This window comes from Cucurbita moschata, unplaced genomic scaffold (genome assembly GCF_002738365.1).
Source record: "Cucurbita moschata cultivar Rifu unplaced genomic scaffold, Cmos_1.0 Cmo_Scf00010, whole genome shotgun sequence".
Classification (NCBI taxonomy): domain Eukaryota; kingdom Viridiplantae; phylum Streptophyta; class Magnoliopsida; order Cucurbitales; family Cucurbitaceae; genus Cucurbita; species Cucurbita moschata.
In genome coordinates, this window is record NW_019268526.1 from 4923950 (window position 1) to 4937829 (window position 13880).

The 13880-nt window shown below is 35.5% G+C and overlaps 4 protein-coding genes across 7 annotated transcripts in view; 1 reads left to right on the plus strand and 3 right to left on the minus strand.

Moving 5' to 3' along the window:
* Nucleotides 1-386, minus strand: part of LOC111448255 (protein HIRA-like) — an 8352-nt gene extending 7966 nt beyond the window's left edge. For both annotated transcript variants that reach the window (XM_023087732.1, XM_023087734.1), the window contains exon 1: nucleotides 228-386. The gene's annotated coding sequence lies outside the window, so the exon portion shown is untranslated. The remainder of the gene's footprint in view (nucleotides 1-227) is intronic.
* A 760-nt stretch (nucleotides 387-1146) lies between these two features.
* On the minus strand, nucleotides 1147-3335 carry LOC111448383 (60S ribosomal protein L10a). Of its 2 annotated transcripts, XM_023087951.1 has the most exons (6): nucleotides 3279-3335; nucleotides 3077-3122; nucleotides 2477-2696; nucleotides 1955-2120; nucleotides 1520-1725; nucleotides 1147-1385 (listed from the first exon to the last, which is right to left on the minus strand). In XM_023087951.1, exons 2-6 carry the CDS (start codon nucleotides 3079-3081, stop codon nucleotides 1332-1334), a joined length of 651 nt encoding a protein of 216 aa, XP_022943719.1. In that variant the 5' UTR covers nucleotides 3082-3122; nucleotides 3279-3335; the 3' UTR covers nucleotides 1147-1331. The 2 variants fall into 2 exon arrangements, with proteins under 2 accessions (XP_022943719.1, XP_022943718.1); XM_023087950.1 differs by lacking the exon at nucleotides 3279-3335 and having other exon boundaries at nucleotides 3077-3267.
* Nucleotides 3336-5448: 2113 nt separating this feature from the next.
* Nucleotides 5449-9081, plus strand: LOC111448380 (transcription factor TGA9-like). Of its 2 annotated transcripts, XM_023087942.1 has the most exons (11): nucleotides 5454-5580; nucleotides 5700-5938; nucleotides 6082-6185; nucleotides 6264-6434; nucleotides 7019-7069; nucleotides 7190-7249; nucleotides 7800-7877; nucleotides 7980-8028; nucleotides 8112-8383; nucleotides 8456-8677; nucleotides 8761-9081. In XM_023087942.1, the coding sequence occupies exons 2-11, from the start codon at nucleotides 5743-5745 to the stop codon at nucleotides 8905-8907; spliced, it is 1350 nt and encodes a 449-aa protein (XP_022943710.1). In that variant the 5' UTR covers nucleotides 5454-5580; nucleotides 5700-5742; the 3' UTR covers nucleotides 8908-9081. The 2 variants fall into 2 exon arrangements, with proteins under 2 accessions (XP_022943711.1, XP_022943710.1); XM_023087943.1 differs by having other exon boundaries at nucleotides 5449-5938; nucleotides 7812-7877.
* Nucleotides 9082-11439: 2358 nt separating this feature from the next.
* On the minus strand, nucleotides 11440-12433 carry LOC111448384 (CEN-like protein 2). Its single transcript, XM_023087952.1, has 4 exons — nucleotides 12192-12433; nucleotides 11998-12059; nucleotides 11872-11912; nucleotides 11440-11794 (listed from the first exon to the last, which is right to left on the minus strand). Exons 1-4 carry the CDS (start codon nucleotides 12390-12392, stop codon nucleotides 11568-11570), a joined length of 531 nt encoding a protein of 176 aa, XP_022943720.1. The 5' UTR covers nucleotides 12393-12433; the 3' UTR covers nucleotides 11440-11567.
* Between the last annotated feature and the right edge of the window lie 1447 nt (nucleotides 12434-13880).

Here is a 13880-nt window from a genome sequence, read left to right on the forward strand (position 1 = left end):
GAAAAAAAAAAAAAAAAAAAAAAAAAAAAAAAAAAAAAGAAGGCGAAGTGGGCGGGAGAGAGAATCAGAGATTGAAAAGGACAAAGGGAGCCGCACATGTTAAAACATAAGAACTCGGCTTTGGAATTGGAAATACAATGCTCATCTTGGAATCGAAAGATGCATTCAATGAAATGAAATGAAAAACGAAAATCAAAGCAGTAGAAACAGAAGGAATTAGGCTTTACGTTTGGGGGTCGCCTTCTTCACTCTCTTTTGGGTTTGTTTCGCTGCAGATTCTCCCTCGCTTTCTATTCTCCCTCGCTTTCTATTCTGCGCTAACAATAACAAAGCATGCTCCGTCCCGATATTTTCATTGATTCAATCGTTTTTTTCTTTTTTACACACCACTCTAATTAGGTTTTTCATATTATATAATGAAATCGTTTCCCCCCCTTTTTTTTTATCTTATCTTTATCTTTCCTTTTTTTCTTTTTTTTTCTTTTTTTCTTTTTTTGTCCTTTGGGTTATATTGTTTTACAAGTTGCAAAATAATAATATTTGGAATCTCAAATTTTGGAGTGACAGCTGTAAAAATTGTAATTTAGTATTTAAAGGTTAATTTTCCTTTGGAAGATTTAAACTTTATTGAAGTGTGAACTCAATTTAAATTCTTAATTTCACGTTAAATTTTAAAAATAAAATATTATACCTCGCCCTAAATTATATTTTAATAATTAAAAAATTAAATATAAATTTAATTATTGGACTTTATAATTTTATTTAATAAACCTTTTTTATGAACTTGCATTTGTCTTTCATATTCAATTCAAATACAAAATATGTCATTTATTTTATTCATAACCTTATGAAATTGAAAATTAAGCCTATAATTAAACTCTCATCATTTTTTGTATATAAGAAAAGCTAAATATTTGATGACAATGAAAAGACAACACTAAAATCAATATCGATCAATCTGTTCATATAACCATAGATCATCAATACATGTTTTTAAAGTAAGATTAAATAATCAGTGGATACAAAATAAAGCTTCCACCATTTAAGTCAGTGGGCTAAAGCTAATTTTGGTGTTTTTGTTTGAATTATGAGATGTGAATCATACTTTTTTTATAAAAAAAAAATACATCTACAAAACATGTGTCGTGAAACAAGATGGAAAATATAAAAAGCATTACACCCATCATAAGTGTTAACGATTGTGCAGCTAATGGTTTAATAAACAAAAAAAGAACAGGAAAATTTTTCATCAATCATAAACATAGAATTTCATCTCAACCTGGTTCTTCAATTTAAGAGCAAACAGTGCTGTTCTAAGTTTTGAAAATTCCTCAGAAGACTCGATATGCCTTCCCCATAGTACTCTTCAGGTACAAGCATCTCACCTGATGAACAAAAAAATACCCAAATCTCATTGTTAGATAAAAGGACAAGGAATTCTACAAACAAATATAATTGTCGTCATGCAATAAGACGAGCCTCGAGTATGCGAATGGAGAAGTTGACTTTGTCGACTTACATTTTGCCAGTTCTTTTTCAACAAGGAAACGAGGAAATTGACACTCATTTGAACGTTCTGAAAAACTTGCTTCTCCTCCATGGCAACATTGCCCACGGCCACACCCATGCAAAGAACCTTCTTCAACTGGAACTTAACCATTGCCTTAGTCTCGTTCACTTTAGACTCGAGGGATTCTTGGTGAGTAACAAGGGTAGGGAACTTTCCTGCAATGTCAATGCAGATATCCATATTAGTACGAACTACAAACAAAAGAGACTGCTTCTTCCAAAGAAAAGATTGAAATTCAATTTTCAAGCATGCAGCCAATAATGAGCCAGGACAGCAAGTAGAATATAAAGTACCAAGATCCGAGAAAGCTAAGAAAAGCTTCCAAACTTGAGTCACCAGATAAAGGGTAAATTCCGAATGACTAGTAGTCATGAACACACTTGCCTGCCTTGTTGAGCCCAGGGCCCAGAAGACGGGGAATTTGCTTGATAACAGCTTCAGAAGCTAAAAAGGCGTGATATTTTTTGGCAAGTTTCTTTACCAATTTCTTGTTCTTGTTTAGCTTCTTCAGACCTTCCACGTCCATATAATCTAAACCAATCTTCTCTGCCTATAATAAGCAAAAGCATACACATGTAAGCAAACAACCAGAAATGAAGTGTATCAGTATTCAAATTCAATTTACCATACATGAAATGTCAAAAAAAGTACATTATTTTCCCAGTTATCTACACATCCACTAATTGCAGCTTGTAAGCATGAAGCATGAAGCATAATACTTATCGTTCATCAAATACGAATGAAAAATACTACAAACTATATGCATTATCCAGATTTTATTACTAGGGAAATTTCTCATAAATATCCTTAAACGCAGCATTGAAAGCAGAACTAAAGCAAGCAAGCAACATACATAACAGTTACTGGACATGACAAGTGAAGATGTTAAGATCAGATAAAACTTACCTCTTCAACGTGCAAAGCATCTCCAAGCATGCAAATCTTCATCTTAGGGCGAGGGATATGGGGCAACTTCACTGATCCACTGAAACGCTTGTCCTTCTGTGGATCATAGTTCTTCAGTCCAATTTGAAGTTCAATGGTCTCAGTAAAGTTGCGTTTCTTTTCACTGCTATCACCGAAGATAGAGGAAATGGCTTCTCTCAACGCTTCGCTCTGAAGCTTGCTTCAGATACAGACCAACAAAACTACATTCAGTAAATGGCAAGATAACCATAAAACAAAACGATACGAGCAACCAAAGTTTCCAATAAACTCGATTTTATTTTGGTATAAACGCACAAACAAGTAATGTGACTGCCGTGATGGCAGAAACATGAACAAACTAAACTAAAACCAGAAGTAAATTCCAGCATTGTAACTTCATACTTCCAAACCTACCTCAGTCAAATGCATTTAGACTACTTGCAGGAATAAAGAACACGAACGAAATTTATGAATCCGGAAAAGCTAATAAAAACGACAGTAGCACTAATCAAGTTCGTTCTGAAAAAATACATTCTAGACGATAAACAAAACTAAATAGCAAAAAACATCCCAACATACCTCATTTTCGGAGCCTTGTCTTCCCTAAGCAGCAGCTACAAACTGGCTGAGAAGAAAACCAAATCAAAATACGATTTAATTGAGCGAGCTAGACGAACCAAATCGAGAGAAACAATAACTTAATATCGGGAAGAAGAAACAACGCAATTCAGTAGCAGTTTCAACAAAACAAACTTCAATTCGAAAGAACGTGGATGAATACCTGGTAAGAAGAAACGAGGCTAGGGTTTTTCGCGGCCAACTGATAAATAGATATATAATGGAAGACCGAAACGAGACGATCCAAAGAGATGGGCTCGTGATAGATTGGGGCCCGTTTCGCGAACACAAACATGGGCCTAGGCCTCTATTTCCATTACCGAGTTGAGATTGGGCCCGTTTGTTGGCCCAATTTGTTGTCTAATGGGCCTTAGTTTTGGATCCATGATGGGCTTTTTTCGTTCATAGTTTTGTAGACGGACGACGATCGATGACAAAAAACGACATGTTGCTTCATATCGTCAAATAAAACAAAGAGAATTAAAAGTATTTATTGCATATTAATCCGTAGGGCTAGTTTTACAAATACAAATGAAATCTATTAATACGTGTATTTATCTCTCTCTATAAATAACATTAATCGATTAAGCCGTTAATTAAGCTTAATTAAAAAGTAATTTAAATTGATCTCTTCCATCTCAACACCGACTTTCTACCCTCCGTCCCTCCGCCACAAGCGACGCCCTCGCCGACGCAATTCTGCCGGCGGCCAAGATTCTGTCGAACGCCGAGTAATCGATCCAATCCTTGAGCAGTTCCTCTTTTCCCCATTTCTCCGGCACCGTTACTTTTCCGGCCACCTCCTCACGGTGCCTCTTCAGCCTTTCTCGAAACCCACAACAGCCCTTCAATTTCTCAGCTCCGCCGCTAGAATCTCCGGGCGAGCCATCAACGGGGGCTGCTGCAGGGGTACTGTTTATTCCGGTGGAAAGACGATCGCCGGAATCAGAGCGATTTGGAGGAACCATGGCGATTGGGTTATTGAATTGTGGGATTGAGAGATAATAATTAAATAGAAGGGTTGTGTGGGGGTTTAGTGTACACGTCAAATAAGGGTTTATTTTCTTTATTTATTTATTTATTTAAAGATATTCAATGGCTAATGGATTGTCTACGTTGGAATATTGGATTTTATTTTTATTTTTATTTTTATTTTTATTTATTATATTTTTGTGTGGCGATTATAAGGTTGGGCGATGAAAAGCTTGTGAGGTCGAGATTTTTTCCTTTTTTTTCCTTTTTTTCTTTTTTTTTTTTTAATAAAAGAAGGAATATGAAATTAAGGAGTAAAAAGGTGTGATTGGGAGAATTTGGGCCAATGGGGTCAATGCAATTGATTTTGTTGGTGGTGAGTCATCACCCGATTCTACACACGTGGATTCCAGCCATGGCTCGATGTGATGCCAAAAGTCGAGCAAAAATGAATACACTTCTCGTGGAACTATTGCTGTGAGTGCTGAATGACCACAAATTGTTTATAACTAATTATGCGAATTTAATTTTTTTATTTATTTAGATTTTATCTCCGCCAAAATAAGGGGAATATGTATATAATGTAAAGTTTGAAAATAACCCAAATATATTTTAAAATATAGGCACATTCATAAATAATTACATAATCCAAACTTTTTTTTTTAAATATAAATCCTTGGTACTCTCGATTAAAATTATATTATAGTTTCATATAGCATACAAAAGTAGTAGATATACGTTCTAAAATATTTAAATATTATGGTCTATTTCATTAGCTCCTATTATATTATTTTATATATTCAATAATGTTATGTTTTACATTAAGAAATACATTAATGGGTTATTTTTAAATATTTTTGTAACAAATTCCTCAAAGAAGAAGCAAAGTGAATAAGATTAGAGAGATGACAAGCATCCAAGTAAGAGAGAAATTAAAGAGCCACTTTGTTGGAGCTTTTTCCCTTTGTAACTTAGCCTTTCTATTGCTCAAACCAACGTTGTCTCACCCATATTCTTCAATGTCTATCCATTCCCTTTTATCTTCTTTTTTCTGTATTTGCTCGAACTAGTTGCAGATATTATCTATTTCAACCTGTTACGTATTGTTGTCAGCCTAAAAGTTTTAAAACATGTCTAGTAGGGAGTCTCACAATCTACTATATTTGAGAGCCCAACGTCTTCATTAGCACATCACCCAACGTCTTCATTAGCACATCACCCGGTGATTGGATCTAATACTATTTGTAACAGCTCAAGCACATACTAGTAGATATTATCCGCTTTGACTCATTACGTATCGTCGACAATCTCATCATTTTAAAATGCATCTACTGGAGAGACGTCTTCACACTCTTCGGATCATGTTCATGTTGAGTCCACAAAAAGGTGAAGATAAAAGGTAAACGATGAGCAGCCATCGAATGAGCTGGTTTTCTTCACAGCGAAGGCGAGAGACCCCATCAAACAATAAAAGTTGAAGTCTCCAAGGACAGGTTCTGTTCTTTTCCATTCTTCTAATGCAATTTTGTCACATGGGCACTCATAAATCCAAGTAAGAATCAAAACCCATTTGCAACAAGTTCTTCCACTTTTTGGTTCATTTGATTTGCAGAAGAAGAACAAAGAAGACGATGGTTTGCACAAGGAATTCATGAATGGCGAGCAACAGAGTGGAAGAAACCGCCCCTGCTTCAACCCATCACCATCCTCACAATTCACATCTTTATGCAATCAACTACAACAATCCCTCCTCCACTTGCGAAGCTTTTGATATTGGAGAATTGGAACAAGCAATTGTGTTACAAGAACACGAAGCTAAGAACAAACTCAATCATCACCAATCCAAACAAAGTAAGCATTGTGTTTAATTTCTGTCAGTTACATTGTAGGGTTTGTGGGGTATTGATGATTTGATTATGATTTTATTTTGAAGATACTTTGAAGAATCCTCAAGTTTGGTGATTCTCTGAGATTTGCTTTTATGATTCTTGCAGCCTTTTTCTCAGGCAGGCCTGCTGCTGCTGCTGCTGCTGCTGCCGCTGCTGCTACTCTGGAAATGTTCCCTTCTTGGCCAATCAAATTCCAACAAACTCCCACAGTACTTCTTCTTATTCCTCTTCTTCTTCTTCTTCTTCTTCTTCCTCTCCTTCTTTATAATGTCTTCAAAATGCAACAGGGAATGAGTTCGAGACGAAGAGAAGAGAGCACTGATGAATCTCCCATGACTAAAAAGCCTTCTTCTTCTTCTTCTTCTTCTTCAGCTCATCAGGGCTTTACTCAGAAGCAGATTCACCCTGAAATGATACTCACTGATGTTTCAGCTCAACATCACTCCCTTCAACAAAAGGTTTGCTACGAATTACGAGTCTACGCATCCTATTTACAAACTCATGATCATCTCTTAAATTAGACCGATTTTGTTTCTTTTTTTTTTTTGTACCTTTTCATCTCTTAAAGCTCCTAAAGTTTGTACCTTTTCATCTCTTAAAGGACGATTTTACACTAAAAATGATGTTTTGACAAAAGGGTTGGATTAATTTTTTAAAATTCAATTAGGCACAGATCCCAAGAACTCTTAGAAAATCAAATAAAAAGCAGAGTTTCAAGATATGAGGCTCTTTATCTGATGAATGTCTGACATGAAGAGGTAGAAGTAGAAACTTGCAGCTCCATTAAAGGTCAATTACAGGAATCTTCACAGTAGTTTTTTTTTTTTGTCTGGTTATAAAATGAAGATCTTTAAAGCCCTTTTTCTTTGCCAGTTATTCAAACCAGAAGCCAAGTTTTGATCAGATAAAGCTAATAGCTAGCGATCTAGGCGGCCGGCTTTGGCATATAATGTAGAGTTAATTTAATGATATGTTATTGTGATTGAATTCAGCGATCATTTTAGAGAGTTTTGTTCATAATTAAATCTCATCAATAATGCAGAGAAAAGGATGTGGTTCGATTTCAACATCACAGAAGCAACTTGATGCTAAGGTCTTTTTGTTATTATAAACAAACAAACGTTGTTGTTATGGTTGCTGTCTTGTTTCTTTTTATATCTTTGTCTATTTTTAATGTTTTTTTTTTGTCTTAATAATTTGTGTTCTTGTTTAGACATTGAGACGTTTAGCTCAGAATAGGGAGGCTGCCAGGAAGAGTCGCCTAAGGAAAAAGGTACAAATTTTGTGTTTTGACAATTTATTAGTGTAAATATCGTTCTGTTTGACCCGTTATGTATTGTTATCAGTCTCATGTCTTTAAAATGCGTCTGATAAGAAGAGGTTTACACACTCTTACGGAGAGGTTTTCACACCTTTATAACAAATGTTTTGTTCCTCCCCTTGGGACCAGCATCCTCAGCATACCGCCTTGGCTTAAGCCCACCGCTAGCATATATTGTCCGTATAAACCTGTTACTTATCACCATCAATCTCACGGTTTTAAAACTCGTCTGCTATGAGAAGTTTCCACACTCCTATGAAAAATACTTAGTTACCCTCATTGACCGACATGAGATCTCACAATAATGGTTTTAAGAGTGAAAACGTCTATCGGCTAAGACGCATTTTAAAATCATGAGGTTGTCATAGATGCTTAACGAGCCAAACCTGACAATATTTACTAATAGTAGGCTTAGACAGAGGCATTTACACGACAGAAACGACAGAAATGGTAATTAATGAGATTTTAAATTTGATTTATTTGGGTTAAAACGTAATTATAGGCTTACGTACAGCAACTTGAGAGCAGTAGAATCAAGCTCACTCAGCTTGAACAAGACCTTCAACGGGCACGAGCTCAGGTTAAAAAAATGTTTTTTTTACTGCAATATATATATATATATATAGGGAATATATGTGTTTATAGATTTTAAAAAATTACTGTGTTTTCCATTTCTTGGTAGGGTTTGTTTCTTGGTGCCTGCGGTGGTGGCGGCGGCATTATCAGCCCAGGTAAGCTTCAAACAAGTTATTTATGCATGAAAGTAAATAATGGATGATCAAATGGTAATTTTTTTGGAAAATGGTTATGGTAGGAGGTGCAATGTTTGACATGGAATATGCAAGGTGGTTGGACGAGGACCACCGGCACACGGCGGAGCTGCGCGGGGGACTGGAGGCACGCCTACCGGACGTGGAGCTGAGAGTGAAAGTAGACGCATGCATTTTCCATTACGACCAAATTTTCCGGCTGAAAGGAGAGGCTGCTAAGTCCGACATCTTCCATCTCATCGCCGGCATCTGGATGTCTCCGGCCGAGCGTTGCTTCCTTTGGATTGGTGGATTCCGGCCCTCCGATCTCATCAAGGTTTGCATTTTTTCTTATTAAATATATTGAAAATTGTTGAGTTTAATTAAGAGGTTGTTGATTGATGAACAGATTTTGCTGTCACAATTGGACCCAATCACAGAACACCAAGTGGTGGAAATTTACAAGCTACAGCATTCGTCACAGCAGGCTGAAGATGCTTTATCTCAAGGCCTTGATCAGCTCCATCAGTCTTTGACGGACACCGTAGCCGGCGGTCCGGTCATCGACGGCATCAACCACATGGTTCTGGCCATGGACAAGATCTCTCATCTCCAAGGCTTTCTCCATCAGGTAATTACTTTATTATTATTTTAAATGATTCAATTTTATTCACACTAACAAAAAAAAAAAAAAAAACATTTGGGTCGGTTTAGGCGGATATTTTAAGACAACAAACGCTTCACCAATTGCATAGGATGCTCACCGTCCGACAAGCAGCCAGATGTTTTATAGTTATTAGTGAATATTACACTAGATTACGAGCCCTAAGCTCCATATGGTCCTCTCGTCCAAAGGACTAAGATTTATATCCTATCCATGTTCATCTTTTCTCCTAATTTTAATGAAATCTAAATAGGTGTCATATTATGTTATTATATTCGTTAACAACATAGAACCTCTGCATATCTCTACAATTTTAGGCATAATTCTTCTTAATTTTGTCGTTTCGTGTCCACGAAGAACTGTATTATGAAGTGCATATGGTTCCACCCTTGCTGCATCACTCCATTAATGAAAGAATCTAACTGGTTTTCCTCGACTTAAGTTTTCTGGATTGGGGATTGTTTTGATTTTATTTATGGATTATAAATTTTTTTAATTTGTATACGAATATTTAAGGAATTTGGACTCTAATCGTTCAAAATAACGATTTTTTAAAAAGAAATATTTGGATTTCCTCCTGGAAAAAATGTGTAAATTAGAATTTTCGATAATTAATTTCAACGGTGCTGATCTTTCATTCAAATTAAGTCTTTCCAATCTTTCCATCCAACCGTTGGATTCGGGTTAATACTCCCACGGCAAAACGTAATGGGCACGCGACATGGGCCCAAGCCCAACTAATTTCTTTTATTTTATGTAATTTTTCAAATTTACGAAAATAATATTTGACATTTATAATTCAATATTTATATTTATGATATTTTAATTATATAATCCAACTAAAAATAGAAAGTTTGGTCGGATAAGATGACAGGTGGAGAAGACAGTAAAATGACACGTAAGACAGCGTGGACAAATGAGAAACCGACAGCAAACAAGCAGAGGTGCTGAGCTGGCTACTCCTCGGGAAAGTATTTAGAAACATCATCAATCAGTCATTATCCATTAATAGAGCTTGTGTGTCGAATTATCCTTCTTCCTTTTACCCTTACAGTTTTACCCCCGCAGTAAGTTGTAAATTAATTTAAAAAAGAAAACAGTAAATAAACAGTAATTCATGAATTTAGCACATATATAAATAAAGAAAAGGAATCTCTGGGGCTAGCTAGTTTAGGGTTTCTGACATTATAAGAATATATATATATATATATATATGTTGATTGTTTGGTTGCTACAATGATTTGTGTCCTCGTGGGGTTAGGAGTAGAGAATCTAATGCACTCTTTCTCTAATCCATTTTAATTATGTAATTAATCACCACCGACCTAACAACCATACCCTTCAATTATTATAAAGAATTCAAGCGAATTTATACCAATAGGGATGGGTTATAGATATGTAGCCTTTTTCATCTAACAACTCGACCCCCCTTCGACTCTTCCAATCATTTGAGTCGTGTTTATTCCTAATTTCGTTTAATAATCAATTGAGTTGTGTTTAAGTAAACGATATTATTAATTTAAAGTAACTATTTTAAAGGATCTAATTGGTCCGGGCATAGAAAAAACAATTGCTGTTTTTTTTTTTAAATAATCATGGATCTCCACAATAGTATGATGTTATTCACTTTCTCAACGATTTTTTCTCTTTCAACGGCTGTGATTCCGACATGGAGTCATTTTACTAGAGTTACTCTCAGGTTTGAATTTATTGTAGGTTGGTGGCTACAACTCGTGTTAAAAGCTGACACTTTTTTTTTTTTTTTTTTCTGTTTTTTCTCCTGTGATAAGTTTTACGAGTGAATTTAAATTTTGTAAAAAATGTCACTTGAAAGTGTCGTGTCCATGTCGTGTCATGTCATTTGTTAACTATATGATTGGTAAGAGATAAGCATAGCTTTAGGTAGGCTATGACCAAAAGGAAATGAAACACACCATCTTCCTTTGAAAACATAGTTAATGATAGTATCAACTTAGGATATTGGTTCCCACGATTTGTAAAAGACATGTTCTTTCTCAGGTTTTTTTCCCTGTTTCCCCAGTCAAATGTTCCTAGTATTGTGAGCAAAAGCTGCCTCTTACACATCATTTCCATAAATCTATCTGACCCGAGTTCAATAATGTCACCTTTTATCATTCAAATCGAGAAGCGTTCGAAAATTGGACCAGTAGAATAGATCATGAGTGTATAAGTGATTACAAATATATTTTTTAAAAAAAAAAGTAATTACGAAGTATTTTAAATGAAACGAAAAAACAAAGCTACGAAAGCGAGTACCGTACCACTGATGCCACAGAGGCTTTTGGTGGTCTTATTGATGCATATCACTACAGAGTCTTGGAAAACACGTGGTTGGTTTGAATCATTTGCAATGAAAATTCCCACTTCCTACACCCAACCCAATCAAGGAGAAGCACATACTCGGAACAGAAGTGAAACGAGCTATGCCACTGGCGGGCATCTATTTTTCAGCTGGTTTCAAATAAATCAAAGTTTGGCCAATGAGTCAGGGAGCTCCAACCCCTAATCTAAGTTAATCTCGGAATTATGTATATTGATTGAGTTTGACGATGATCCTTGGAATCCCGTTTTCGTTATTGGATTTCTACCACCATGTTCGTTTGTTTATGATCGTTACGTTAAAATATCAATCGAACACGGGAAAACTTTCTAATACTTAAAAAGAAAAATAACGAATTTTGGTTTGAGTTGTTTCCATGTACGTGATTCATTCAGCAAATTTCACCACCAATCTAAACGTTAACAAACCAAACATAAAACCAAACATAAAACAAGGACAGCTAAACACTGCATGCAAATTCAATATAATATATCTATCTTATTTTGGGTTATTTATTTATCTTCTTCTGGCGGCCGTAGCCCTTTGAGCATTGAAATAGACTGCAGCCACAGGAAGGCCAAGACCATTCTCTTCTGCAAATCTTCTTGCATTGAACCCATCTCTTGAAGCTGAAGCAGCTGGTGGCTTCACTGTCTGCCTTCGTGCTTGCTTGTATAGAAGGAACACGAATCTATGGATCCCTACGTTTGGACTTGGAACTTCATATTTCACTACTTCTTTCCCTGTTTTAACAACAATATCATGTAATTAATTAGACCAAAAATACATCAAACAAATTCATTACGACCATAGGACTTACCAAAAGTGGAATCTGTCGTTCCTGGGATGTCTGTCACTATCCTGAAACCAAAATCATATCCTTAATAAAAACATGTTTTTTTTATAATAATCTCAATCATGGGAGATTAATGAAAGTAGATGATACCAATGGAGATGCTCTCTCAAGTAAGGATCACTCGGACCCGGAACATCTGGGTCGGTCATCACCTGCAAAGTTAGTTCAAAATCATTATAAATGCGTTCTCAAATTTTTAAGGAGCTAATATCTGCCCGCGGTGGACTTAATTATAAATATATAAAACGAAATGAGAAGATGGGTATTGTCGAGTATGATGATACCAATGTGAAGAAGGATCTAAGGTCGCCTCCAAAAACCTCAACCTTAGGTTTTAGGGTTATAAAATTTGGAAGCAGCTCGTGCCCATTGGACACCTTCTTGTTTGAATGGTAAGTGACAGTCATCTTCACCGTCGGGGAGAAGGCGTCGATGACATCTCCGACCACTCTTCCGACCACGAGAGGATCCGACATCTTTGCCATCGCCGTATAAACAAGAGAGAGAGAGAGAGAGAGTTAGTTATTTGAGTATGGTTTTTGGTTAGGTATGTGAAGTGAGGGAGTATTTATAATATTGTTGAGAAGAGAATTGGGGAAAAGAAAAGTTTATCATCTTTTTGTGAACAATTGAAGCAATGACAATTGGCCAAACATTATACGACATCAAATCTTATTTGTTGAAGTGTCTTGTTTTGAACATAAAAAAAAAAAATAATAAGTATTGTTTAATGAAGGGAATTACGGATTAGGAGGACTAAGAAGCTTCACCTTCAAGCTTAAATCAACAAATTAATATAATCAAATGCTGCATTTGGAGGCCAAAATTGATTCTTTTTCATTTCCAAAGTTGGTAATTTTAGAGAGTGGGTTTTGCCATATTTGGTAGGATCAAGCATAACCACAATCAGTGTCCAAATCTTCTTTAATATATTATATATATAATATTATTTTCCTAACATTTTAATATTGTAACCGCTCGATCCAATCCCGATATTGTCCGGTTTGAGTTTCTCTCTTCTGAGATGAGGTTTCTACACCTTTATAAGAAATGTTTCGTTCCCTCTCTAATTAAATGTGAGATCTCACAATCCACCTCTTTAAGAAAGCCTAACGTCCTCACTGACACATCTTAATGAAAGAAACATGATCTTTATTATTTTAGAGTATGTATTAAAAATATTTAATTTGCTACGATTTATTAATTATTATTTTATGTACGGGGGTTCAATAGGCAAGCATAAAAGCATATACTCTTAGGGAAATAATAGTCATAGGGTGGTTCAATGATGTATTAAAATCTTCATTTGGGCCTTCGACGGGCAGCTCGGCCCAGCCCAATAAAGGGAACTCTGAAACACCAGTTGGAGGCCCAAAAGTAGAAAAATAGCGGCCCAATAAAAAATGTACAATTAAAGTATATTATTTAAACATATATATATATATAATTATGAAGAGAATCACTTTTTTGTTTAAAAAAAGAAAACAGAATAATCCAACTAAGAGTATAGAATATTCTTAATGAGGCAAACCAAGACGTCATATGAAAATAATTATTGATGCAGAGATTAATGAAACTTTTTTATTTTAAATAATTTAAATATTTTGTGATTTATAACATTTATTTTTGAATCCAATGAATTTAATTTATATTTAGTAATAAATACTAAATTAAAAATTATAAAAGATCGTGTCATTCGACCAAGCCAAGTGTGTATGGTCATGTATGATCGCCCTTGACACATCAAGAAAGAGGAAGAATATGAGCCTATCCAAAGCTTTACAATAGGGCTAGTCGAGTTGTTTTCGTCATTAGAGAAATTATTGTTGCAACGTTTGGTACAAACTAAGGCTCCAATAATTTCCTATAAAACAGTAGGTACAAGACTTTTTCAGAGCTTAGCTCGATATCAACTCGGAGGAAGCACTATAGCAGCCTCGCACACATGCAAGTTCGCAATACTCGTTTCTGTA

Coding starts and splice junctions, on each gene's coding strand:
- LOC111448383 (XM_023087951.1), bottom strand. Junction 2,121..2,476: donor ATGCTTTGCACGTTGAAGAG/GTAAGTTTTATC, acceptor TGCTTATTATAG/GCAGAGAAGATTGGTTTAGA. Junction 1,386..1,519: donor TGAAAAAGAACTGGCAAAAT/GTAAGTCGACAA, acceptor TTTGTTCATCAG/GTGAGATGCTTGTACCTGAA.
- LOC111448380 (XM_023087942.1), top strand. CDS start 5,743: ATGGCGAGCAACAGAGTGGAAGAAACCGCCCCTGCTTCAACCCATCAC. Junction 6,435..7,018: donor ATCACTCCCTTCAACAAAAG/GTTTGCTACGAA, acceptor TCAATAATGCAG/AGAAAAGGATGTGGTTCGAT. Junction 7,250..7,799: donor AGAGTCGCCTAAGGAAAAAG/GTACAAATTTTG, acceptor ACGTAATTATAG/GCTTACGTACAGCAACTTGA.
- LOC111448384 (XM_023087952.1), bottom strand. CDS start 12,392: ATGGCAAAGATGTCGGATCCTCTCGTGGTCGGAAGAGTGGTCGGAGAT. Junction 11,913..11,997: donor TTGAGAGAGCATCTCCATTG/GTATCATCTACT, acceptor TTTTGGTTTCAG/GATAGTGACAGACATCCCAG. Junction 11,795..11,871: donor AACGACAGATTCCACTTTTG/GTAAGTCCTATG, acceptor TTGTTAAAACAG/GGAAAGAAGTAGTGAAATAT.